General features: G+C 42.2%; 1 protein-coding gene across 1 annotated transcript; it reads left to right on the top strand.

Annotated features, from left to right (window-relative positions):
- The first annotated feature begins 1131 nt into the window (after window positions 1–1131).
- LOC122736214 (ceramide synthase 4-like) lies at window positions 1132–23959 on the top strand. Its single transcript, XM_043978323.1, has 10 exons — window positions 1132–1304; window positions 1922–2039; window positions 4328–4446; window positions 4607–4664; window positions 6787–6837; window positions 14775–14867; window positions 15462–15590; window positions 20221–20327; window positions 20667–20823; window positions 23244–23959. The coding sequence occupies exons 1-10, from the start codon at window positions 1132–1134 to the stop codon at window positions 23412–23414; spliced, it is 1176 nt and encodes a 391-aa protein (XP_043834258.1). The 3' UTR covers window positions 23415–23959.
- The last annotated feature ends 760 nt before the right edge of the window (window positions 23960–24719 follow it).

Below are 24719 nucleotides of genomic sequence, written 5' to 3'. Positions count from 1 at the left end.
CCAGGGTAGCCAATAGACATGGTATATAGGGAGGGACACCGACTCCAGGTAAGAAAAGTTGGGGTGTTTCTCTGGAAATGTGATAATGGCCTGGCCTCTCAGTGGACAGCCTCAAAAGCCCTCCTTGATCTCACCAGCCACTGTCATTTTGGGGCAGAAGGACATTCAGGGGAAGGAGGCACCTTAGAGATCTTCGTGAAGTCAGGAAAATGAGATCACAGAACCTACGTCCCAAGCACTCCTCCCTAGCAGCCTGTAAAGGGGTCATTGGCAAAGGTGGGTCATGGGGGAAGGCATCCTATAGAGGAAGCTTAGAGTGACAGAGTTGCATGGGCTCTGAGACAGGGTCTAGTAAAACAACTCCCTCCTGAAGCAAGAATACTTTCCTACATTGTCATCAACAGGAGCATCACCCAGCCTTTTGCTGAATACTTTCAGTAATAGGGAGATCAGTCTTCTTGCTCAAACTGAATGGTTGCCCCTAGCTCTGTCATTGTTTTTTGCTCTAAGGCACCTCCCAGTTCTGACATTCACCAAGGCCCTTCCACCTCTGGCTTTATGAGTTCTATGGGACCTGCCAGTTCTTTGATTCTGGATCTGTTTTTCCTCCTTAGGAAGCTGCCTTCCCCAAACTCTGCCACCTTGACAATCCATGGTCATATCAGAAGTAGTTCTGGCCTGAACTAAGCTGTTTAAGGCAGATGCAGGACAGACTGGGCTACCTGGGTGTCTTATACCCAGGAAGATTTAGGCAGCAGCCAGCATGTTAGATGAGAACTGTCTGGCCAATGAGGTCTCACCCACCCCCTATCACCCAACTCCCAGGGCTTTTGGGTGGCAAATGCAGTGGAAATAGCCCTGGGCAAGGAATCAGGAGACCTGAGTTCCAGGCTTAGCTGTCATTGACTCGCAATGTGCCCTTGGTTAAGTCTCCTCCTATTTTTCCACCTGAGTTTCTCTATCTGTAAGACTGTGGTTAGACTTTCTTAAGGTTTCTCATAGTTATGACCTTCTCTTTCTCTAATATTGATGATCTGGGTGCACTGACTCTGTTAACCAGAGTTTTTGAATAATCAACTTATGCTTTTCCCTGCCAATCCCTGTTAAGACATTTGATGCCTTACCCTCAGGATGCTGGCCAACATGTATGAGTCATTTTGGAAGGATGAATACTGGATGCCTCCCGGGTACACATGGGCTGACTTAGAAGATTCAGATGGCATCACATACCCTCATCCAAAAGACCTGCTGGCAGTCATTCCCCTGACATTTGTCTTGATAGTAGTTAGATATGCCAGTGAGAGGTGAGTCAACTGTGAGGGGTTTCCCCTTATTCCCTTTGGTAACAAAAAAAATTTTAATTTTGTAGATGCCTTTTATTTCTGGAAAACCTTGACTATGAAAACAATCTTTCTCTCAAATATCTTTAATAAAGATCCTTATATACAGATATCTATATGGGTGACTTATTCCCCTATCAGACCACAAACTTAAGGGCAAGGATGGTATCTTAAAGGCTATACCTTCCCTTAGCCCTGGACACTGGGCTTGGTACACAATAGGTGTTTACCAAACATTTAATAAATTTCAGAGAAGGAAATTGCTCTTTGGCTGTGGCCCAGCATCTTGTGGAAGCCATCTGATCCACTAAAAGGGATCTTCCTGCCCTCTTTCTTGACAGCCCAGAAATCCTTCCCATAAGGAAAATATGTGATGTCCTATTCTCTAAGTTAAGTATCCAATATGTGCCCCACAGGCACCCTTCTTCTTCATACAGCCTCCCCCCATGCTCCATCTCCCTCAAGCTATGCCACATTAGCTATGGTAGATCAGTTGGTGGGCTAGATTTGACAGAGAGTTCCCAAAGAGCCATTAATCAAAGAGTTTCTATGTACTCAGCTCTTCCTGTCTCCTGTCCCAGACTCATAGGGTTGCCTTTGAGCAGAGCCATGGGTGTGCGTGACCCCTTCAGGATCAAGGCAACTCCCAACCCCATCCTGGAGTCATTTTTCCAAACCCAAAGAAAGAATCCTGGAAAGGTGAGCAGGCTCCAGGTTTGGATGCCGTTAAGAATCTTAGAAGGTTTAAGTCTCTATCCCCTTCAGCAGGGCAGTCTCTGATGTTCAATGGTCCTTGAATAAGAAGTGGAAGAGATGGGACGTGTTATATGCCCAGGGCTCACTCAGACACCTACTCTCTGTGTTGCTATTTCTTCTAGAGAGAAGGATACTTACTCTAAACATCAAGATCCAACAACCTCTAACCTCAAAGAGGATTAAGAGTTCACAAGACCTGGCTTCTAATCCCACCTCTGCCACTGACTCGCTCTATGACCTTAATCAAGTCACTTGACCTTTTTTTGGAATTTTAATTTTAATTTTCTCATCTATAAAAGCTCATTCCCAGCTTTCCCATTCTATATCCTGTAGACATGGGTTTTCTCCCCAATCAATGGCCAAATCCTGATGATTCTCTTTCCATAACATGTTCTGAAACCATGCCCTTCTCTCTACTCTTCCCACAGCCACTTTAATTCAGGACCTCACCACCTCTGCCTCCCACCCCAATTTTTGCAATAACCTCATAATTTGTTCCACTGCCACCATTGTCTTCCCCTTCACAGTCCATGCTCCACACAGCTACCAATCATATTCCAAAAGCACATGTCTGACTGTGCCACCTCTCTGCTCCCCTGAATGGCTCTATGTCATTTGAAATTATATAGGGGTGAGGCTGCTAGGTGGCGCAGTGGACAAAGCACGGGCCCTGGATTCAGGAGTACCTGAGTTCAAATCCGGCCTCAGACACTTGACACTTACTAGCTATGTGACCCTGGGCAAGTCACTTAACCTCCATTGCCCCGCAAAAAAAAAAGAAATTATATGGGGGTGCCTATCTCTGTCCCAAGTTTTAGGGAACTTAGCTGGGGTTTCTAATATATTGCTATTTTTTAATTTGAGGCTATAGCACCAGTCTTTGGCATTAACCATTTATTAAAGCATATTAAATGTTTGTAAAGAAAAAGAGAATATTGTTCAGAATTAGAATTCAGAAGCCCTACATACCTAGATAGAAAAGAGAGAGAGAGAGAGAGAGAGAGAGAGAGAGAGAGAGAGAGAGAGAGAGAGAGAGAGTGAGAGTGAGGGGGCCATGTAGCTGCCTCCTTCAGCATCCCAGGCCAAGAGAACATGAGAGAGCGTAATCTCCCTATGGTCTGGAGGAGAGGCAGCCCTTACACACTGTTCAAAGTTAATTGGCTAGCATCATTCAGATCTATTGGTGTACTGGACTTAAGGGTGGTCCATATTAAAATGAGCAGTACATGCTGAGGTCAGAGTCCAGAGAACAGACCCTCTGAGGGGAGAGGCTTTCAGGTAGGTATGGGTTTTAATCTCTATTGTCTCTATTCAGAGTCTTAGGTTCAACTTTACTTGACTCTAGGCTAGCTCTGAAAGCGATCAGGCAAGGCTCTGGAGTTAGGCCCTCGAGTGGGGAGCCTCTGGGACCCCCAAAACCCATTATTTTGTCACAGCTCTTTATTGACTCTAAGAAAGCCCTCTACCATTGGTCTCCAGTCTATCTTTGAAGACTTATTGCACATCATTACCCACACACACTCTATTCTAGCCAAATTCACCTACTTGCTGTTATTTGTATCTGACATTCCATCTCCCACCTCAATGCCATTGTATGGGGTGGATTCCATGTGTGCCATGTTCTCCTTCCTCTCTAGGAATGTTCTCATTTCTTCATTGTGGAAACCCTGACTCCCTTCTAGGCTTCCACCTCCTTCAAGAAACTCTTCCCAATTTTCCCAATTGTTAATATTCTCCTGAAATTACTTTGTACTTACTTACATCTACTTTGGGTTTACTTACATGTGCACATGGTGTCTCTCCCTAATAGAATGTAAACTCAGTGAAAGCAGGAAATGTTTAATTTTAATTTTTTCATAGTGCCTGGCAAGTTGGTTTCAGAGACTTCCCCTCCCCAGTGTGGACCCCATCTTCCCCAAAGGGCAACACAGCTAGGGCAGGAGCCAGGGTATGGCTTGGGGAATGCTTTGATTGTGGGAATTGTGCCCCAGCATGGGGAGAGAGTCCTCAGGAAGGAAGTAGCTAGGTCCTTGGACCCTGCCCCTAGAGACTAGGCTCAAACCCATTGGACTGAAGCATGCTCACTGTCATGCTCTTAGAAGTTTCCAGGTCTCTGGAACAGAGTGGGAACTCCCTGATTAGAGACACTATGTGAACTTGGGAGAGAGGACTAAAGTTACAATCCTCCCTTTGTCTGCTCTACCCCCCTAATCTTTTCCTGCTGTCCCCAGGACGAGCTAAATCACCTAGCCAGCCAGTGTGGTCTCTCTGAAAGACAAGCCGAGCGCTGGTTTCGACACCGCAGAAATCAAGAGCGACCATTAATGAGCAAGAAATTCTCTGAAACCTGGTGAGCTTGGGGCACCCAAGGCATCTAGACTTTGGTCAGTGGGCCATGGAAACAGGCCTGAGTTGGAAACCAGGGTCCCCATTTGTTCATCTCTTCACCCACTCCCTCTGACCCCAGCAATATAACTTCATTCATCTCAACCCCAATTCTATATTTTCAGTTGGAGATTTTTATATTATTGCTGTACTTTCTTTGGAGGCTTGTTCATCTTCTTCAATGTGAGTATGTCCTGTCCCATCTCTACCACATCACCATCCCTCCTCATTTGACTCCCCATCCTCTCCATCCCATTGTCTTTGTCCTTCTGCCTTTTTTCTGCCCATTTGTCCTCTTCCATCATCCTCCAAGTCTTTCTATTCCCTCATCTTCTCTCTCCCTGTCCTCAGTTCTCTATTCCCATACTGTTCACCTTGACCTTTCTTGCTTTCCCCATCCTTCCCATCCCTTCCCACCCTCTCCATTCCCATGTCCCCATATTAATCATTCCTCTCCCTTTGCCCCTTGTGACTTTTTGTTCATCTCTCATTCTCTTCATCTCTCCCCCATCCCTTATTTTTTCAGTCTCTTTTTTGTCCTCTAATCCTTTCTATTTCCATTCCCTTGATTCTTCTCTTCTTGATTATGCTCCTCCATTCTCTGCCCTCTTAGGTTCTCTATATACACTTTATCCCCACAGTCTTTCTCTTGCATCCTGTTCCCTTCTCTACCATCCATTTCATTGTCACCTCACCCTTACCTTGCTCCCAATCCATCTTTACCCCTATCCATCCTAAATCATGTCCTTCATCCTCTTATATCACCCCACGTTGCAGCTCCTGTGGTGTTGAGGTTGGGAGAGGCAAGGTCACAGACTCTCTAAGGGTGATGTTGTTAGACTGGTCAGTGTGATCTACAGACAGGCTGAGTTAGATAGGAACTGAAACAGAAATAGTGGCATTTGATCATAGAAATTAGGGTTTCAGAGGGAGCAAGGCTAGGCTTGGTGGGGAGGGGAGAAGGAAGGAGTAGATCACAGAATCCCAGAATTGAGAATTGGAAGGGACCTAATCCACAAAGGAAAGGAGTCTTCACTATAACATACCTAACAAATGGCCATCACCTAGCTTTGGCTTGAGGACTTCCATGAAGGGGGAAGACATCACCTCCCAGAGTAGCCCATTCCATTCAGGGACAGTTCTCATTAAGAAGTTTTTCATGAGATCAAGCCAAAATTGACTTCTTTATAACTTATACCCATTACTCCTGGTTCTGCCTTCTGGGGCTAAGCAGGACAAGGTGAATCCCTCCTCCTCGTGACAACTAACTTGAAAACAGTCATCATGTTCCCCTTTAGTCTTCTCCAGGCTAAATTCACTCAGTTTCTCTAGTAGATCCTCATATGATATGAATTCAAATCCCTTCCCCATCCAAATCTTACTATTTTCTATTTCTATAACGTCTCTACTCCCACTAGAGCCCCCATAATTCAGGCCCTCATCACCTCTGCTCCCTGTCATTGCAATAGCCTTCTAGTTTGTTCTGTGGCCTCCACTATCTCCCTTCTAACAGTCCGGCCTCCACACAGATGTTCCTGAAGCTCTTGTCTGACCATGTCCCTTCCTTGCTCAAGAAATTTGAATGACTCTCTCTTGCCTCTAGGATAAAATACAAACTGTTCTCTTTGACCTGTAAAGCCCTTCACAGTTTGGCTTTAATCTGTCTTATCACACTTAAACCCCCACATAGACACCATATTCCAGACAAATTCACCTACTTCTTGTTACTGGTTACCCTCCATGTCCTTCTTCAATCATGGTGCATAGAACTGTACCCAATCCTCCAGATGAGCTCTAATGAAGACAGAGTACAATAAGAATACTCCTCCCTATGCCCAGAAGCTATGGCAGCCCAGTGTACACTTAGCTCTTTGGGTTGCCATATTACACTGCTGAAACCTTGACATCTTTTTTTTTTTTTTTAGACAGGAATACTGGTTAAGTTTCCTAGTTTGACAGACTTCTCTAACTCAGCCCATACCCCTTTTAAATTATTCCAGAGCTAATAAGAGGATGATATGTTAATGGCCTGGAGAGATGTAGAAAGAACAAATGATCATGCCTATGATCTAGCCACGGGTTATACCACTTAAGTTTGATTCTGATTTGCTCTGAGCCTGGGCAGGAAGGAGAAAGGGGAGGTCAGGATAAAAATGGGAGGTGATTTCGGTTGGCAATACAGTCATTCCTGCTGAGTGCTTACAGTTCACTAGGGGAAGACTCAAGGCTATGGGGAGGAGCCATTACGTATGGGAACTAGTGATTCTGAGAGCAGTGTCTAGGACATGTCCCTTCTTTCTTCTAGAAAGGCTGGTTTAGAGAGCCAGAGACAATGTGGATCGGATACCCTAAGCAGGTAAGCATTGTCTGGACAAAGCCCTGTGCCAAATTTGTCCACTGAAACAAGCCCTGGGGATGATGGGGATGATGGGGATGATGGGGATGATGGGGATGATGATCATGGTGGTGGTAGGGATGACGATGATAGCTAGCCAGCTAGCTAACTAGCATTTATATAGCATTTTAAGGTTTGCAAAACACTTTACAAATATTATCTCTGAAGGAGGTGCTATGATTATCCTCATTTTACAGATAAAGGACCGAGACGGGCAGAGGTTAAATGACTTGCCCAAGGTCACACAACTCAGATTTGAACTCAGGTCTTCCTGACTCCAGGTCCAGTACACCATCCACTATACCTCCTATTGGTCAGAAATGAATGTATTTGCTATACAAATACAATTTTCAACTATCCTTCCTCCAAACCCCTACCTTCAAAATCACAAAATCTCAACATTGGAAAGGACTAGAAAGGCTTTCATAACTGAACAAAATCTTCCTTTATAATTACTCAAAAATTGTTCACCTCACCTCTACTTGAAGTTCTCCAAGGAGGGCAAATCTCATGCTTTCCAAGGCAGCCCAGTCTACTTTAGGACAACACTCTTTGTTAAGAATTTTGGTTTTGAGGGCAGCTAGATGGCACAGTGTATATAGCACCGGCCCTGAATTCAGGAGGACCTGAGTTCAAATCTGACCTCAGACACTTGACATTTACTAGCTGTGTGACCCTGGGCAAGTCACTTAACCTTCATTGCCCTGAAGAAGAAAAAAAAGAAGTTTGGTCTTACATTGAACCTAAATCTAACCCTCTAGCCACCTTCCACTGAGCCTAGTTCTTCCCTCTGGGGTTGTCTTCCACATAATGGCCCTTCAAGTATATAGAAACATTATAACCATGTCTTCAATTTATTTTCTTTTCCCTAAGCTAACTATACTCAATTATTTTAATAAATCCTGATCATAATCAAAGTGACCCCAAGGCCCATAACTATCCTGATTACTTTCCTTTACAACCTTCTCCAGTTTTTCAATGTCTTTCCCAAAATATGGCACCCAGAACTCCAAATCAGACTCACTATAATTTCTTCCTGCAATTGAATGTCTTTGATATTCCCTACAAAAGTTGTCTTAAATCTTTTCTTTTCTCATTGAACTGCTCATAGAACTCCTATTGCATATGCTGACTTGGCTGAGGACCTTGTCCCATACTTTTTTTTTTTTTTTTTTTTTTTTTTTTTTAGGCAACGGGGGTTAAGTGACTTGTCCACGGTCACACAGCTAGTAAATGTCAAGTGTCTGAGGCCGGATTTGAACTCAGGTACTCCTGAGTCCAGGGCCGGTGCTTTAACCACTGCGCCATCTAGCTGCCCCCTGTCCCATACTTTATTAAGAGAAATAGGCTATTTGCCATGACCTCCCTCTTTTTACCTTGGCCATATCTCAAAACCCCTAAACAATATTCCCCCTTTTTTACTTTTATATGTCTCTAATGAAGAGGTTACTCTGCTCACCTCTATAGATTCCTTTGATTTTATCTTTTCCTGTATCTTTCAACAAATTCCTCCATAATTTTGTGCAAAAGAACGTACTTAGTGCTGAATATTATTCCTCTCATAATTTAGACTAATATTGAATTGTCTCATTACATTGATGACTCATATTGAGCTTGTAGTCCACTAAAACCCCCAGATATTTTTCAGACAGATTGATGTTATTGTTATTGTCTGTCCTTCATTCTTGAAAAGGACCATGACATTGGGAGGTAATGTCATGACTTGCAATGAAATGGATTTAAGTGAGGAAGGGCTGTGCAAGGTCACCAGCCTCCCTCTCTCCTCTGGAGCCATCTAAGTCCAGTAGCAAGATAGATAGATAGGGGGCAGCTAGGTGGCACAGTGGATAGAGCACCGGCCCTGGAGTCAGGAGGACCTGAGTTCAAATTCAGCCTCAGACACTTAACACTTACTAGCTGTGTGACCCTGGGCAAGTCACTTAACCCCAATTGCCTCACACACAAAAAAAAAGAAAAAGAAAAAAGATAGAGACAGAGACAGAGATAGAGAGATGATAGAGAAAGATTATATATGTATATGTATGTGTGTATATATATATATATGTGTGTGTGTGTGCGTGTATATGTATATGTGTATATGTATGTATATCAGGACTGATTGGTAATGAACAACCTCTATCCCATATTGTACTTGGGAAATTGATTTTTTAAATGTTTATACTTTAACACTTAAGACTTTATGTCTACCCCCTTTTAAATAATATTTTATTTTACCCCAGTAACATGTAAAGATAATCTTTAATGTTCATTTTTTTTATATTTGAGTTCCAAATTTTCTCTTTCCTACTCTCACCATCCCTTCCCTGAGATAGTAAGCAATTTGATATAGGTTACACATGTTCAATCACACAAAACATATTACCATATTAGACATGTTGTGAAGGAAGATACAGACCCAAAGGGAAAAAAAAAACATGAAAAAATACAGAAAGTGAAAAACAGCATGTTTCAATTTGCATTCTATCAGTTCTTTCTCTGGATAGCATTTTTCATCATGAGTCCTTTGGAATTGTCTTGAATCGTATTGCTGAGAATAGCTCAGTCATTCACAGTTGATCATCTTATAGTGTTGCTGTTATTGTATACAATGTTCTCCTGGTTCTGCTCACTTCACTCAGCATCAGTCTACTTAAGTCTTTCCAGGTTTTTCTGAAATCTGCCTGCTCGTCATTTCTTATAGCACAATAATATTCCTTTAGAATCCTGTACCACAATTTGTTCAACCATTCCTCAATTGATGGGCATCCCCTCAGTTTCAAGTTCTTTGCCACTACAAAAAGAACTGCTATAAATATTTTTTTTTTATAAATAGGTCCTCTCCCCTTTTTTTGATCTCTTTTGGATACAGACCTACTAGTGGTATTGCTGAATCAAATGGTTTGCATGGTTTATAGCCCTTTAGCCACAGTTCTAAATTGCTCTCCAGAATAGTTGGATCAGTCCACAACTCAATCAATGAATTAGTGTCCAAATTTTCCCACATCCCCTCCATTTATTATTCCCCTTTCTGTCATATTAGCCAATCTGATAGCTATGAGGTGGTACTGCAGAGTTGTTTTGCTTTGCATTTCTCTAATCGATACTGATTGAGTTTTTTTTTTTATATGACTATAGAGAGCTTTCATTTCTTCATCTGAAAACTGCCTGTTCATATCCTTTGACCATTTATCAATTGGGGAATGACTTGGATTCTTATACATTTGAATCCATTCTCTATGTATTTGAAAAATAGGGCCTTTATTGAAAAATGTTTCCCAGTTTTCTAGTTTCCTTCTAATCTTGGTTACATTGGTTTAATTTGTGCAAAATAAATAAATTTAATATAATCTCAATTGTCCATTCTACATCTTGTAATGCTCTCTATTTCTCATTTAGTCAGAAATTCTTCCCTTCTCCATAGATCTGACAGGTAAACTATTCCTTGCTCTCCTAATTTGCTTATGTTATCACTCTTTATGTTTAAATCATGTAATCATTTTGATCTTATCTTGGTACATGGCTTAAGATGATGGTCTATACATAGTTTCTGCCAAACTGCTTTCCGATTTTCTCAGCAATTTTTGCTGAACGATGAGTTTTTATCCCAAAAGCTGGGGTCTTTGGATTTATGAAACACTAGACTACTATGGTCATTTACTAACGTATCTTGTATAACTAAATCTATGCCACTGATCCACCACTCTATTTCTTAGCCACCACCAGATAGTTTTGATGGTTGCCACTTTATAATACAGCTTGAGATCTGGTACAGTTAGGCCACCTTCCTTCACACTTGTTTTCATTACTTCCCTTGCTATACTTGACCTTTTTTTCTTCCAAATGAATTTTGTTACTTTTTTTCTAGTTCCACAAAATAATTTTGGGGTAATTTTATTAGTACGGCACTGAATAAGTAAATTGGTTTAGGTAGAATTGTCATTTTTATTATATTTGTTCAGCCTACCCATGAGCAATTGATATTTTTCCAGTTGTTCAGATCTAATTTTGTGTGAAAAGTGTTTTGTAATATAATTCCTTTGGTTTGTCTTGGTAGGTAGCCTTCCAAGTATTTTATCTTGTCTCCAATTATTTTGGATTTCTCTATTTCTTGCTACTGAACTTTGTTGGTAATATATAGAAATGTTGAGGATTTGTGTAGGTTTATTTTATATTCTACAACTTTCCTGAAGTTGCTAATCATTTCAAGTAGTTTTTTTAGTTGATTCTTTAGGATCCTCTAAGCATATATCATGTCATCTGCAGAGTAATAGTTTTGTTTCCTTATTCTCTATTCTAATTCTTTCAATTTCTTTGTTCTTCTCTTATTGCTATAGCTACCATTTCTAGTACAATATTGAATAATAGTGATGAAAATGGGCATTCTTGCTTCCCCTTGATCTTATTGTGAAGGCTGTTAGCTTATTCTTATGATCTCTAGTGTTTTATTATTTGGGGTTTTTTTTTAATCTTAATAATATTTTTTCCAGTTACATGTAAAGATAGTTTTTAACATTTGTTTTTATAAGATTTTGAGTTCCAAATTTTTCTCCCTCCCTCCCTTGCCTCCCCCATCCCCTAGACAAAAAGCAATCTTATATAGGTTATATATGTACAATTACATTAAACATATCTCCACATTAGTCATGTTGTGAAAGAAGAATCAAGGGGAATACCTTGGAAAAAAGTAGAAATAGAGTGTTTGTTTCAATCTACATTCAGATTCCACAGTTCTTTTTTCTGGATGCAGAGAGCATTTTTCATCATGAGTCCTTTGGAATTGTCTTGGATTATCGTATTGCTGAGAGGAGTTAAGTCTATCACAGTTAATCATTAGTACAATTTTGCTCTTACTGTGTACAATATTCTCCTGGTTCTGCTCATTTCACTCAGCATCAGTCCACTTAAGTCTTTCCAGGTTTTTCTGAAATCGGCTTGCTCAACATTTCTTATAGCACAATAGTATTCCATTACATTCATATACCACAACTTGTTCAGCCATTCCCCAATTGATGAGCATCCCCTCGCTTTCCAACTCTTTATCAACACAAAGAGAGCTACTATAAATATTTTTGTACATGTGGGTCCTTTCCACTTGTTTATGATTTCTTTGGGATACAGACCTAATAGTGGTATTACTGGGTCATCTAGTGTTTTTATTCTATTTTTTTTTTGTGGGGCAATAAGGGTTAAGTGACTTGTCCAGGGTCACACAGTAAGTGTCAAGTGTCTGAGTCCGGATTTGAACTCAGGTCCTGACTCCAGGGCCAGTGCTTTAACCACTGTGCCACCTATCTGCCCTCATCTAGTGTTTTTAATAGGAATGGGTGCTGTATTTTTTTTCAAAAGTTTTTTTCTGCACCTATTGAGATAAGCATATGGTTTCTGTTGGTTTTGTTACTAATAAGGTCAATTATGCTGATAGTTTTTCTAATATTGAACCAGCCTGGCATTTTGCACATACATCGCACCTGGTTATACTGTATGATCTTTGTGATATATTTCTGTAATCTCCTTGCTAATATTTTCTTTAGAATTTTTTCATCAATATTCATTAGGGAAATTTGTCTATGGTTTTCTTTCTCTGTTCTGGCTCTTCCTAGTTTAGGTCCGAGCACCATATTCGTGTCATAAAATCATTGACATACAATTGGGCAAAATAGCTCCTAATTGTTGCTTTAATTTCATCTCCATTGGTGGTGAATTCACCCTTTTCATTTTTGATCATGATAATTTGGTTTTCCTCTTTTTAAAAATCAAATTAACCAGGGGCAGCTAGGTGGTGCAGTGGATAGAGCACTGGCCCTGGATTCAGGAGGACCCAAGTTCAAATCTGGCCTCAAACCCTTGACACTTACTAGCTGTGTGACCCTGGGCAAGTCACTTAACCCCAATTGCCTCACAAAAAAAAAATCAAATTAATCAACGGCTTATCTATCTTATCAGGGTTTTTTTCCATAAAACCAGCTCTTAGTTTTATTTATTAATTTAAACAAATCCATCTTCTAAACTTCCCTGTTGACTATAGAATTGTACATACCCTTTGATCCATAAATACCCCTGCTAGGTTTATATCCCAAAGATATCCCCCAAAAGAGAAAAAGACTCATTTGTACAAAAATATTTATAGGAGCTCTTTTTGTGGTGGCTAAGATTTGGAAATCAAAGGAACGTCCATAAATTGGGGAATGGCTAAATAAGCTGTGGTATATGATGGTAATGGAATATGATTGTGCTATAAGAAATGGCAAGCAGGATGATTTCAGAAAGGCCTGGAAAGACTTGGAAGAACTGATGTATAGTGAAGTGAGCAAAACAAAGAGAACATTGTGCACAGAGACAGCAATATTGTTTGATGAAGAACTGTGAATGACTTAACTGTTCTCAACAATACAATGATTCAAGACAATTCCAAAGGACTATTGATGAAACATACTATCCACCTCCCAAGAAAGAACTGATATTGATGGAACACAGACTGAAGCATGCTATTTTTCATTTTCATTTTTTTCTTTTATTCAAGTTTTCTTGTACAAAATTACTAATATGGTAATGTTTTACATAATCATACATTTATAACCCATATTTGATTGCTTATAGCCTCAGAGAGGGGGTAGGGAAGGGAGGGAAGGAAAAATAAAAATTGAAACTCAAAACTATAAATAAAAATGCTAATTACTTTAAAAAATTTTAATTCCCTCTTCCATTGAGAGCAGCCCTATCCTTCCAACTGAGATTTCCATGTGGTAGTCATTCTCAATACTTCCCTTTCCCTTCCCCATATCCACTCAGTTCCTACATCTTGTATCTACCTCCCCAACACTGCCCCATCTGTCTTGCTTCTCTCCACTCACACAGCCATAGGCCCTCATAAGCTCTCACATAGATTATAACAATAGCCTCCTCACTGATCTCCCTGCCTTAAGTCTCTCCCCATTCCAATCCATCCTACATACAACTACAAGAGAGTGGTCTGACTACATCATGTCCTAATTCAATAAACTCCATTGATTCCCTGATACTTCAAAGGTCAAAGATGAACTACTGTGTTTGGTATTTAAAGCCAATAACCTCACTCCCACCTACCTTTCCAGCCTTATTGTATACTCCTCCTCAAACTAGACTTCTTACTTTTTTCATACATGGTTCTTCCTCTCCCATCTCATTACCATTCCCCATGCTTAGAATGCACTCCCTCCTCACCTCCACATTTTAGAATCACTATAGTCCTTTAAGATTCAGTCCAGGGGCAGCTAGGTGGCACAGTGGATAAGGATTCAGTGGTCAAGGATTCAGGAGGACTTGAGTTCAAATCCAGCCTCAGACACTTGACACTTACTAGCTGTGTGACCTTGGGCAAGTCACTTAACCCTCATTGCTCCACCAAAAACAAACAAAAAAAGGAGTCAGTCCAAATGCCACTTTCTTTCTGAAGCTTTTCTTGATTACGCAGATGCTAGTGACTTTCCCCCCATTTTCTGTGTATATATATATACACGTGTACTATATACATATGTGTATATGTGTATATATGTGTGCATTTTGAATGCTTGTATGTGTGTAAATGTGTTGTTTCCTCTATTAGAATGAAAGCTTCTCGAGGGCAGGAAATGTTTCATTTTTGCCTTTGTATCCCCAGTACCTAGCCCAGTGCCTGGCACATAGTAGGTAAGTTTAATAGATACTTGTTGAATGCTTGATTGCTGGACATGACCTGATTTATGGAGGACTAGTTCAGGTGTGTTCTAACCATATGCCATAGCCTAACATGGCAGGAGAATAGGGTAAAGTAGGGTGCTTGGTTCCATTGTACTGGAGTTCCTAAATAGTTGGCTCCCTGTTGACCCCCTGTGACTATCTATGGGCAACACCATTAACCAAGTGGCTGCTTTGACCCTCAGCCTCTGCATCCTGGTATATACTGGTGGTACCTCTCAGAACTCAGTTTCTACTTCTCCTTGCTGCTCACTCTGTCTTTCGACGTGAAGAGGAAGGTGAGTCCAGAGGGACCCCAGGTTTGGGGAAAAGCCCCTGTCTTCCCAGTCAAAGGAGAAGAGGGAAGAATAGCCTGGCATCTAGTGTCTGCCCCAATGAGAAAAGTGTCCTGCTGTGTCCTGGCCCTGAAGGCCAATCCTTATGGTCAATCATAGGGCCTCATTCAATGGAAACAGTAAGGGCAAACCTGATTCACCTGAGCTCAGTGTACTCTGTGACAAACTAGATTAGGGGGTGAGACACTAAGGGAGCCAAACCCATTCTGTTCAATTCGACAGCCAAGGTGCTCTCTCTGGAGCTCCTACCACTAGTACATATCTAACCCAAACTCCAGCTCCCTCTCCACCATATGATCAAGCATATAACTCTCCTCCATCTCTCCTTGGCCTTCACCTCAATCTCTTCTTACTCTTGATGGACTGGAACCTTCCCTAAGAAGGTAGGTCTCTCAGGTAGGTAGTCAGGTCAGAAGTGGGGAGAAGAAGAAAGGTAAGGCTGTGGATCAGAGTCTAACCCTGAGCGTGGGCAAAGTCAGCTGCATCCTCTGGGAAGTCTGCAAGGTCCTGGCCTCATGACTGCCCTCCTCTTCCCAGGACTACCAGGGGCATGTCATCCACCATTTTATGGCTGTCACTTTGATCTCCTACTCTTATGTTGTCAACTTTGTGCATGTTGGTGCCCTGACGATGCTGCTACATGACGTATCAGATATCTTCATGGAGGTGAGTGAGCCCAGCCTGGAGGAGTGTAGCTGGGATCATCCTGAATTCCTGAGAGCCTCATGTGTGCAGGGGCCACAGCCCCAAAGAAGGGAACAGGGCTGTCCCTAAATTCCTCTACCATTATTTTTTTTTTTGCAAGGCAGTGACTTGCCCAGGGTCACACAGCTAGTAAGTGTCAAGTGTCTGAGGCTGGATTTGAACTCGGGTACTCCTGAATCCAGGGTCAGTGCTTTATCCACTGCACCACCTAGCTGGCCCCCCCTACCATTATTGTAGTCCATTTTACCTGTTGGCCCAGGGAGCCCTAACAGAAGTAGGAATTCAGGACTGCATCCCTGGGGAGAAAGGGAATGACCCAAAAGAGAGAGGTAAGACTTGTTCTCTCCTTGCTTTGCCCCTTTGTTGTTGTTGCTGTTGTTGAGTTGTTCAGTCATGGAAAACTCTATGTGACCCCATGGATTTTGTCCATGGGGTTTTCTTGGCAAAGATACTGCAGTGGTTTGCCATTTTCTTCTCTAGTGTATCCCCATTTTACAGATGACGAACTGAGGCAAATAAAGGTCAAGTTACTTGACCAGGGTCACACAGCTCTTCTTGACTACAGGTCGTGTGTTCCATACATGGCACTACCTAGCTGCCCCAGCTCTATCCCTACCAGAGAGTAAAATTCAGGGAAATCTCTAAATACAAAACTTAGCTATGGGGGCAACTAGATGGCACAGTGGTTAAGCACTGGCCCTGGATTCAGGAGTACCTGAGTTCAAATCCAGCCTCAGACACTTGACACTTACTAGCCGTGTGACCCTGGGCAAGTCACTTAACCCCCGTTGCCTGCAAAAAAAAAAACAAAAACCAAAAAAAACTTAGCTATGGTTCACATCTAGGGTCTCCCCATAATAGGGGAGAAGGCATACTAACTGGGTCCCTTCTAAAATAAAAAAGTTCTCATTATGCAATATAGGTAATTAGTATAGGACAGCTGTTTATTTCCCCCACGACAGGGAATGCCTGATGCAAAAGACTCCCAAGTGTGCATTCACAAATACATTTATTCTGCTATAATGTGACATAAGCATTCCCAAGAAATACAGTGCCATTTGAAATCACCCAATAAAAAGACAGTTTATGAGGATAATTAGGTTAAAGGCACAAAACTCAAAAACTCCATCAGTGCCACACACACAAAAAAGATAACCTAGTAAAAAAAAAAAAGCAGAGCACATATTCATACATATTAAATGATTAAGAAATACATAAATAGAGGGGCAGCTAGGTGGCACAGTGGATGAAGTACTGGCCTTGGATTCAGGAGGACCTGAGTTCAAATTAGGCCTCAGACACTTGGCACTTACTGACTGTGTGACCCTGGGCAAGTCACTTAACCCCCATTGCCCTTCAGTGGGGCAACAAAACAAAAAGAAATGCATAAATAGAACAACAAATGGAGGCTGTGCCCTTGGCCTTGGGTTGCTGCTGCACCTGGGCCCTACATGCATGAACAAGTTGGTGGGAGGCCATGGCAGAAGAGAGTATGGATGAAGGTAGGGGTGGCATAGACCAGCCTTTCTCTGCTCTCAGCTCCTACTGTACAAGGAGATATACAATGACACTTTCCCTTGACAAAGCCCTGAAGGTCACTTATGGAGGTGGGTGTCAGGAAGGGTTGCAGCTCCTCGGTTACTGTTGAGTGGTACCATTTTCTGGGTTCTCTTGCTGGTTTTTGCAGAAGAAATTGAATAGAAACAAACTTGAAATTCCTGTTCTGCTCAAAGTGTTCTGCAATATATCAATCATGTTGGGACAAATTCTCATTTTCAAGACACATTATAGCAGAACTGACAATACAGCAACATAAAACATCACCATTAGCTCTACACAAAGGCACAGGCCCTTAGTGGAACAATGGGACAGATATTTCACACTGGCCTCAGGCTTTCATTGTCAAGACGCAGATCTCCTAACCATCCAGGGCAGGGATTACTTTGGTTCTTCAGCTACAGGTCTATAATAGGAATGGCTGTCCTCTCTGAGAAACTCTTTTCCATCTGGTGAGCTGATGCCTGAATGCAGAACTCTGGAATTCTCTACCTATAAGGTTACCACCATGGGTGAAAATAACTGTTTCTCAGGATCACTGGTCTATGACCTGCACTGCAGAGGTATGGACAGTAGAGCAATCTCTTCCCCAACCTTGCTGGGAGTCCAAGGGAGCAAAAGTGTTAGCAAAGAGCCCTCATAGTGAAGGGCCCCAAAAGAGAGTTGGCCCAGATGTTCCCACAATTCTCATGACCTACTTCAAGGAGCAAGGTTCCAAGGCTGTCTTCCTGATTTTCTGTGGACCTTCAACACCCCAGTCACAGGTGCTAATCAGGAGTTCCTGTACCATTCTAGCACAGTCTATGTCCTTCAGTAAAAGGCCAAAATAATTATCAAGCCCCAGTCCAACATTTGAGGCATTCATGCAGCAGTGCAATCATCAGGCCTCCTGCTTAGCTTTCAGGGGATGGCAGGTACCTCTGTTTGAAGACCTCTTCCAGCCCAGCATGCTTCAATTCTTCCCTCTCCAGTCAGGCCTTGGAAGGAGTAAAAGGGAGGCAGGGAGGAGAAAGATATATAAGTCTGGGAAGGGGGCAACTGAAAGAGGAGGAAAGTTGGCTAGGTGGGCATAATTCTGCAGATCTACACAGGCCACAGAGGCCCTGAATAACTTGGTTAATAGAATCAATGGTGGCTTTACTAATGTATTCATGGGAGAAAGTGAGGGAGGCTGGAAGCAACAGCTTGAATGTCCACCAGTGTCCCTAAAGATCCTGTGCTAGGGCAGAATATGCAAAGAGCTATAGTTGGGATGGGGAGAAAAATCAACTTTACAAGGAGAAGATAGTGAGGCGTGTCTGAACAATGCTTTCTTTGGAAAAGCCCTGTGTGGTCAGTGAATAGAAAGTACAATGGGAGTTCAGGGAATGACAATGACAACCACAAAAGTTAATGCCATTTGGGCTACATTCAGAAAGACTTAGTGTCCAAAACAGGGTAAGTAACAGTTAATCCATCAATCAACAAACTATCAGTCACTTAACCCTGTTTTCCTCCATTTCCTCATCTGTAAAATTAGCTGGAGAAGGAAATTGCAATCCACTCCAGTATCCAAGGAAACCCCTAAAAGGGTCACGAAGTCGGATACAACTGAAACAACTGAACAACAAAATATACATGCTAGCCATTATTGTTTGTATATCCCTGCCTCCCTTAATTATATTTTTTAATTAGTTTGAAGATCAGGAAATAGACCAGCCTTGATTAAAGAATAGTGCATAGGGGCAGCTAGCTAGCACAGTGGATAGAGCACCAGCCCTAGAGTCAGGAGGACCTGAGTTCAAATCCGGCCTCAGACACTCGACACTTACTAGCTGTGTGACCCTGGGCAAGTCACTTAACTCCAATTGCCTCGCCAAAAAAAAAAAAAAAAAAAAAAAGAATAGTGCATAGGAAGGTGATTAATAACTTTGAAAAGGTACACTGTGGGGGCAGCTAGGTGGATAGAGCGCCAGCCCTGGAGTCAGGAGGACCTGAGTTCAAATCCGACCTCAGACACTTCACACTTACTAGCTGTGTGACCCTTGGCAAGTCACTTAACCCCAAATGCCTCACTTAAATAAATAAATAAATGGATAGATAGATAGATAGATAAATGAATAAATGAATGAATAAATAAATGGATAGATAGATAAATGAATAGATAGATAGATAGATAGATAGATAGATAGATAGATAGATAGATAGATAAATAGATGAAGGTAAGCTATGGCTAGGTCATGAAGGGCTTTAAATGCCACACACAGGGAAGATTATAGGGAGCCACTGGTAGCAGGGGAGTGATATGATTGGACCTGTACCTTAGGAAGATTACTTTGTCAACTGAGTGGAGAATAGACTGGAGTGAGAAAAAAAGCAGGAAGTCCAGTAACAAGGTTGCTTATAGTAATCCAGGCAAGAGGAACTAACCCAAATTCTGATGGCTGGATAACTGAATATAAGAGGATATAGACAAGAGATGTGGATGTGTATATGTGGTGGGCTGGCAAAAGTGAAAAGTCGAGAATGACGGTGAGGTTTCCAATCTGAGTAATGAGAGTGTGGTGCCAATTGAGAGAAATGGAGAAGTTCTCCAGAGGAGTGGATTTGAGGGGGATAAGATCTACAATGAATATCACGACCCATTTATGTGTGTTTATCTTGCGACTAGTTCTGTCCTACCAAAAATAAAAAGGATAGGGTAGGACTCTTTCTCAGGGGTCAATGCCCTGAAAGTCAGCCCACCTTCCAAAGGGCATCTTTCGGTTACATCTAAGAAAAACTTCCTAAGGTACAAAGCTCTCTGAAAGTAGAATGCATGATCTGCGAGATGTAGGCGTTCCCCATCATTGTAAGGCCTCCAGGTGAAATACAAGACCCAGGAGAAGTATAAAAAGATAAACAGGAAAAAGACTTCATGAGGGATATTAAAAGAAATAATGACTAATCTAGGGAGACTCTTGGACAAGGGTAGATTATACCAGGTACCCTCTGAGGCCTCCTCCCAACTCAGAGTTTATGTGTTACCAAAATTCCCTCTGTTGTCTCCTTCCAGGCATGTAAGATGTTAAATTATGCAAAGTGGAAGAAAGCTCAGGACACGGTGTTCGTCCTCTTTGCCCTGGTGTTCTTCACTAGCCGACTCATTATCTTCCCAATCAAGTGAGCCTGGTCCTAGGAGGTGAGGTGGGATGAGGGCAGGGACGAGGAAAATGGTCGAGTCCTGGGGACCTTCTCCTGCCAGGAGCTGCCCCCTAGGAAAAGGAGTAAGCCTCCTGTCTGACAAGTCCTTCTATGTGTGAGAAATATGGGATGAGGACAGGCCAGGAGAGTCTAGGGGTCCTTTCAGGAAGTTCTTCCCCAATCCCAGGAGCTTTACTCTGACCCTGCCATTTTGGGGGATAACAAGGTTGTTTCTAATGACCAAGGGGGCTAAGCCCTGGCAGCCTGCTTCCTCCCTTCCCCGCATCATGACCCCCAGTTTCTCTCTCTCTCTTACAGAGTCATCTTTGATACCTACTATGTTTTCCAGACAAATAACCACTTCTTCTTTGGATACTATTTTTCCAATGCCCTCCTGGTGGTTGCACAGAGTCTCAATCTCTTCTGGTCTTTCCTCATCTTCAAAATGTTCTGTAAGCTTTTATCAGAGGGTCAGGTAGGTATAAACCTTGCCCTTGCCTACCCACCCTACCCCAAACACATGACCATCAGTAAAGGAGAAGGTGGGGAAAGGAAGGTACTGGAGGTAGAACTGGAGCATGGAAACTCAAGCCTGTCATCCTAGTGCCAATAGGCACCTGAGTAATGCCAGCAAGACATCTTGTCCAGTGTCTTTGTCTTTCACCTCTTGTCTTTCCCAATCTCTGCCTCTCTGTCTCTCTCTGTTTCTGTCTCTCTCTCTCTCTATGTCTCTCTCTCATCTCTCTCTTCTCTCTCTCCCTCACTCATTTCTTTCACTCCATCTCTGTCCATCCTTTTCCAATCCATCTTACCCTACATATTCAATCAGGTGCCAAATCTTGTCACTTCAACCCCCCCAATATCTCACCCTTCCAATTCCTTCTCTACTGACACTCCCATCATCCTAGTTCAGGTACTTATCACATTTTACCTGAACTAACTAATTCATCCTTCACACAGTTAAAAAAGTGTTTTCCCCAAAACACAGGTTAGACCAGAAAGGAGATGATAGAGAGAACAGTATGCTTAAGAAGATGGGAAGGGATGAAATGAAGGGTGCACATCAAGGAATTTACATGGGCAAGGAGAAAGGGCACCAATTTTATGTGAGAGAATAATGAAAGAGGAAATAGTGGGAGAAGGTGCCTGAGTGATATGAGAAGATGAGGGGAGATGAGGGCCTGACATCAATTGTTTCAGTTAAGTAGGAAGTGAGGTGCTCAGCTGAGGGAGTAGAGAGAAGAATACTGCAGGAGTCTTGAAGAAGTCCAATTGGACTGAGTTACCAAGGGGTCAAGATGAGAAAAGGAGGAGAGTGTAGTCAGTGATGGGGTGATAGCCTGATAAGGAACTGAGGAATGGCGGAGAGGAAATTGGAGGTCACCATGAAGAACAAGGTTGGGCACAATAAAGTAAAGGGAAAGATGGAATGATAAAAGATTGTGGTTAGATAAGAGAATCCCAGACTTTATGTACATGAAAATAGAATATTTGTGGCTGATAGCAACCTCAAGGGTATGATCATGGAAGTTGAATAGTTGAGTTAGAAATTTAGAGTATTTCAGGGAGCATCAGCGGGTATATTGAATTACCTAGTATGAGAGTAGGAGTTCTGGGTGGGGTGAGAAATACTGTAAACTAGACACTGAACTCATTGAAGGAAGAAGGAAGGACAGAGCTCTGCTTGTTGATAGATAGCCACCAGGACCTAGACTGGGTTACAAATTCATTCACTGAATAAAGAATAAACTCTCCTACTCAATGAATGAATGAATTAAAAAACACTTATTAAAAGCCTTAACAATGCTCCAGCAATACCAATAAAAAAAAATTGAGACTGTACCCTAAAGAAAGGGGAGACAACACATAGAGGCTAGTGGTGGGCAAAGAGGTTTGTTTTGGTTTTAGAAGAATAGCGAGCTTTAATGTAGTGCTTTAAGGTTTGTGAAAGATTTTACAAACATTATCCCATTTGGAAAGTCATTGGCATTGTAAATGGAGTCATGATCAACATGCCCTTTCCAGAGCAATGGAATGATGTATGTTCCAAAACTGGAAATCAAGGAAAGGGAATGTTAGGGTTCACACAGTGCCAGGACAAATGCAAGGTCCAGTGATCCAGAGGGTGAAACAGCAAACAGAATCGATGACAAGTGGCCATCCCAGTAACTCCCTATTACCACCTCCCTATAACTACCCCCCCCCCATAACCAAGGAGGTATAGACTCTATTTGTCATTTAAAACCCTGTACCATTTAGCCCTAGTCTACTTTCCCAGCCTCACTATATATTGCTCCCATTGCTTCACTCACAATTCTGTCTGGTCAAATTGGCCTTCTTGGGGGGCAGCTAGGGTGGCACAGTGGATAAAGCACCAGCCCTGGATTCAGGAGTACCTGAGTTCAAATCTGGCCTCAGACACTTGACACTTACTAGCTGTGTGACCCTGGGCAAGTCACTTAACCCTCATTGCCCCACCAAAAAAAAACAAAAACAAAAACAAACTGGCCTTCTTGCTGTCCCTCATCCAGGATACTCCATGTCTCATTTCTGTGTCTTTGCACAGGTTGTCCCCCCATGCCTGAAATGTAATCCCTTCTCATGTCTGCTTTTTAGAATTCCTTATTTCCTCTAAGACTCAGCTCAAGCATCACCTAAATTAGGCATTTCCTGATTTCCTCCCCACCCCCAACTTCTACTGCCACCATCCCAAAACTTCCTTGTCTATTTACTTTGTACATATTCTGTATATAATTGTATAAGTGCAGGCTATTTCTCCCAATAGAATGGAAGTTCCTTAGGGGCAGGCCCTGTTGCCCTTTTGTCTTGGTTTTTCTATTGCTTTGCTCAGTGATTAATAGATGCTTATTGACTGATGGTCCCTCTGGTTCTCAGCTGAAGAATGATATGAGGAGTGACCTAGAGGAGCCGGACATAGGTGATGAGCAGTCAACAACGAAACAGCAGAGTAATGGAAGACTCCAGTCCAATGACATCACAGATATTCGGGCCCGGAAGGTTCAAGGGACTAACAAGCTTCCCACTGAGTCCATCCCAGTGGCATAACCTAGTCCAGCTCAGTAAGGATCCCTGGATACCTGATCTCTCCTGACTGCCTGAAGAATGAGTCACCCTGAAAATCTATCACATTCTTATTGAGCACAGACTCCATAGAACAAGACTTGTAAGAGAGAGAGAGGCCCTTAATTTCTGTCCCCCTATATCTGTCTATATCTCTGTACCCACTTTTAATGGACCTTAGGGTAGAAGAGGAAGGATGGGATATCTCTGCTGAGGATGTTATGGTGAATTTAGTGATCCTTCTATTGAACAACATTTTCCCCTGAACCATTGTCCTTGGACTCGGCCATTGAAGCCTGTCTCTTAGAAGAACAGGGTAAGAGGGAGGGAGATGAGGAAAGAACCCTTTCAAACCTCCCAAAGTAGCTCTTTCAAACTTCCCTAAGTCACTCACTATTCCACTCACTATTCCAGCATCAGCCCTGGATTCAGGAAGACCTGAGTTCAATCAGGCCTCAGATACTTGACACTTACTAGCTGTGTGACCCTGGGCAAGTCATTTAACCCTCATTGCCCCACAAAAAAGAAAGAAAGAGGGAAAGAAATAGAGAGAGAGAGAGAGAGAGAGAGAGAGAGAGAGAGAGAGAGAAAGAGAGAGAGAGAGAGAGAGAGAGAGAGAGAGAGAGAGAAAGAAAGAAAGAAAGAAAGAAAGAAAGAAAGAAAGAAAGAAAGAAAGAAAGAAAGAAAGAAAGAAAGAAAGAAATCCACCAAAGGATTTTCCAAACATTTTTATCCCTTCTCAAACCTTCCATGGCTCTCATGGCTGGCAACTTTGCCTGATATTTCACTGAGAAGAAGCAGTATGAATTTGAGCCTAGGCCACTCCCAACACTGTTCCGTGGCAAGGTACAATAGACTCCTTTTGTCTTATTTCCTGAGTTTTCCCTATTACAGCATTCAGCTTGAGCAATTTTTTTTTCCTTTTAACAATTTGGCAAGCCATCCAGGATGGGCTATTTACTAGCATGACTACAACTGAGTAAGTCTATTCCAACTGCACAGCTGGCACTGAGACCTTTGTCCAACATTCTCCCAGCACTCAGTCAGCCATGAAGTGGTCAGAGAATTAAACTCCTCAGACTCAGGAAGGAAAATGAGAAATAGGTCCAGATCCCAAAACTGATTCATTATCTTTTTTTTTTTTTTTAGTGAGGCAATTGGGGTTAAGTGACTTGCCCAGGGTCACACAGCTAGTAAGTGTTAAGTGTCTGAGGCCGGATTTGAACTCAGGTACTCCTGACTCCAGGGCTGGTGCTCTATCCACTGCGCCACCTAGCTGTTTCATTATCT

Source organism: Dromiciops gliroides, chromosome 1, assembly GCF_019393635.1.
Source record: "Dromiciops gliroides isolate mDroGli1 chromosome 1, mDroGli1.pri, whole genome shotgun sequence".
NCBI classification, from domain to species: domain Eukaryota; kingdom Metazoa; phylum Chordata; class Mammalia; order Microbiotheria; family Microbiotheriidae; genus Dromiciops; species Dromiciops gliroides.
Note: the sequence above shows the minus strand (reverse complement) of the source record. Positions and strands in the feature narration are given on the sequence as shown.

What these genes read in the sequence shown, in the direction of transcription:
- LOC122736214 (XM_043978323.1), top strand. Translation starts at nt 1,132, where the DNA reads ATGCTGGCCAACATGTATGAGTCATTTTGGAAGGATGAATACTGGATG. An exon ending in GTTAGATATGCCAGTGAGAG is followed by an intron (nt 1,305 to 1,921) that starts GTGAGTCAACTG and finishes CTCCTGTCCCAG; the next exon opens with ACTCATAGGGTTGCCTTTGA. An exon ending in GCTTGTTCATCTTCTTCAAT is followed by an intron (nt 4,665 to 6,786) that starts GTGAGTATGTCC and finishes TCTTTCTTCTAG; the next exon opens with AAAGGCTGGTTTAGAGAGCC.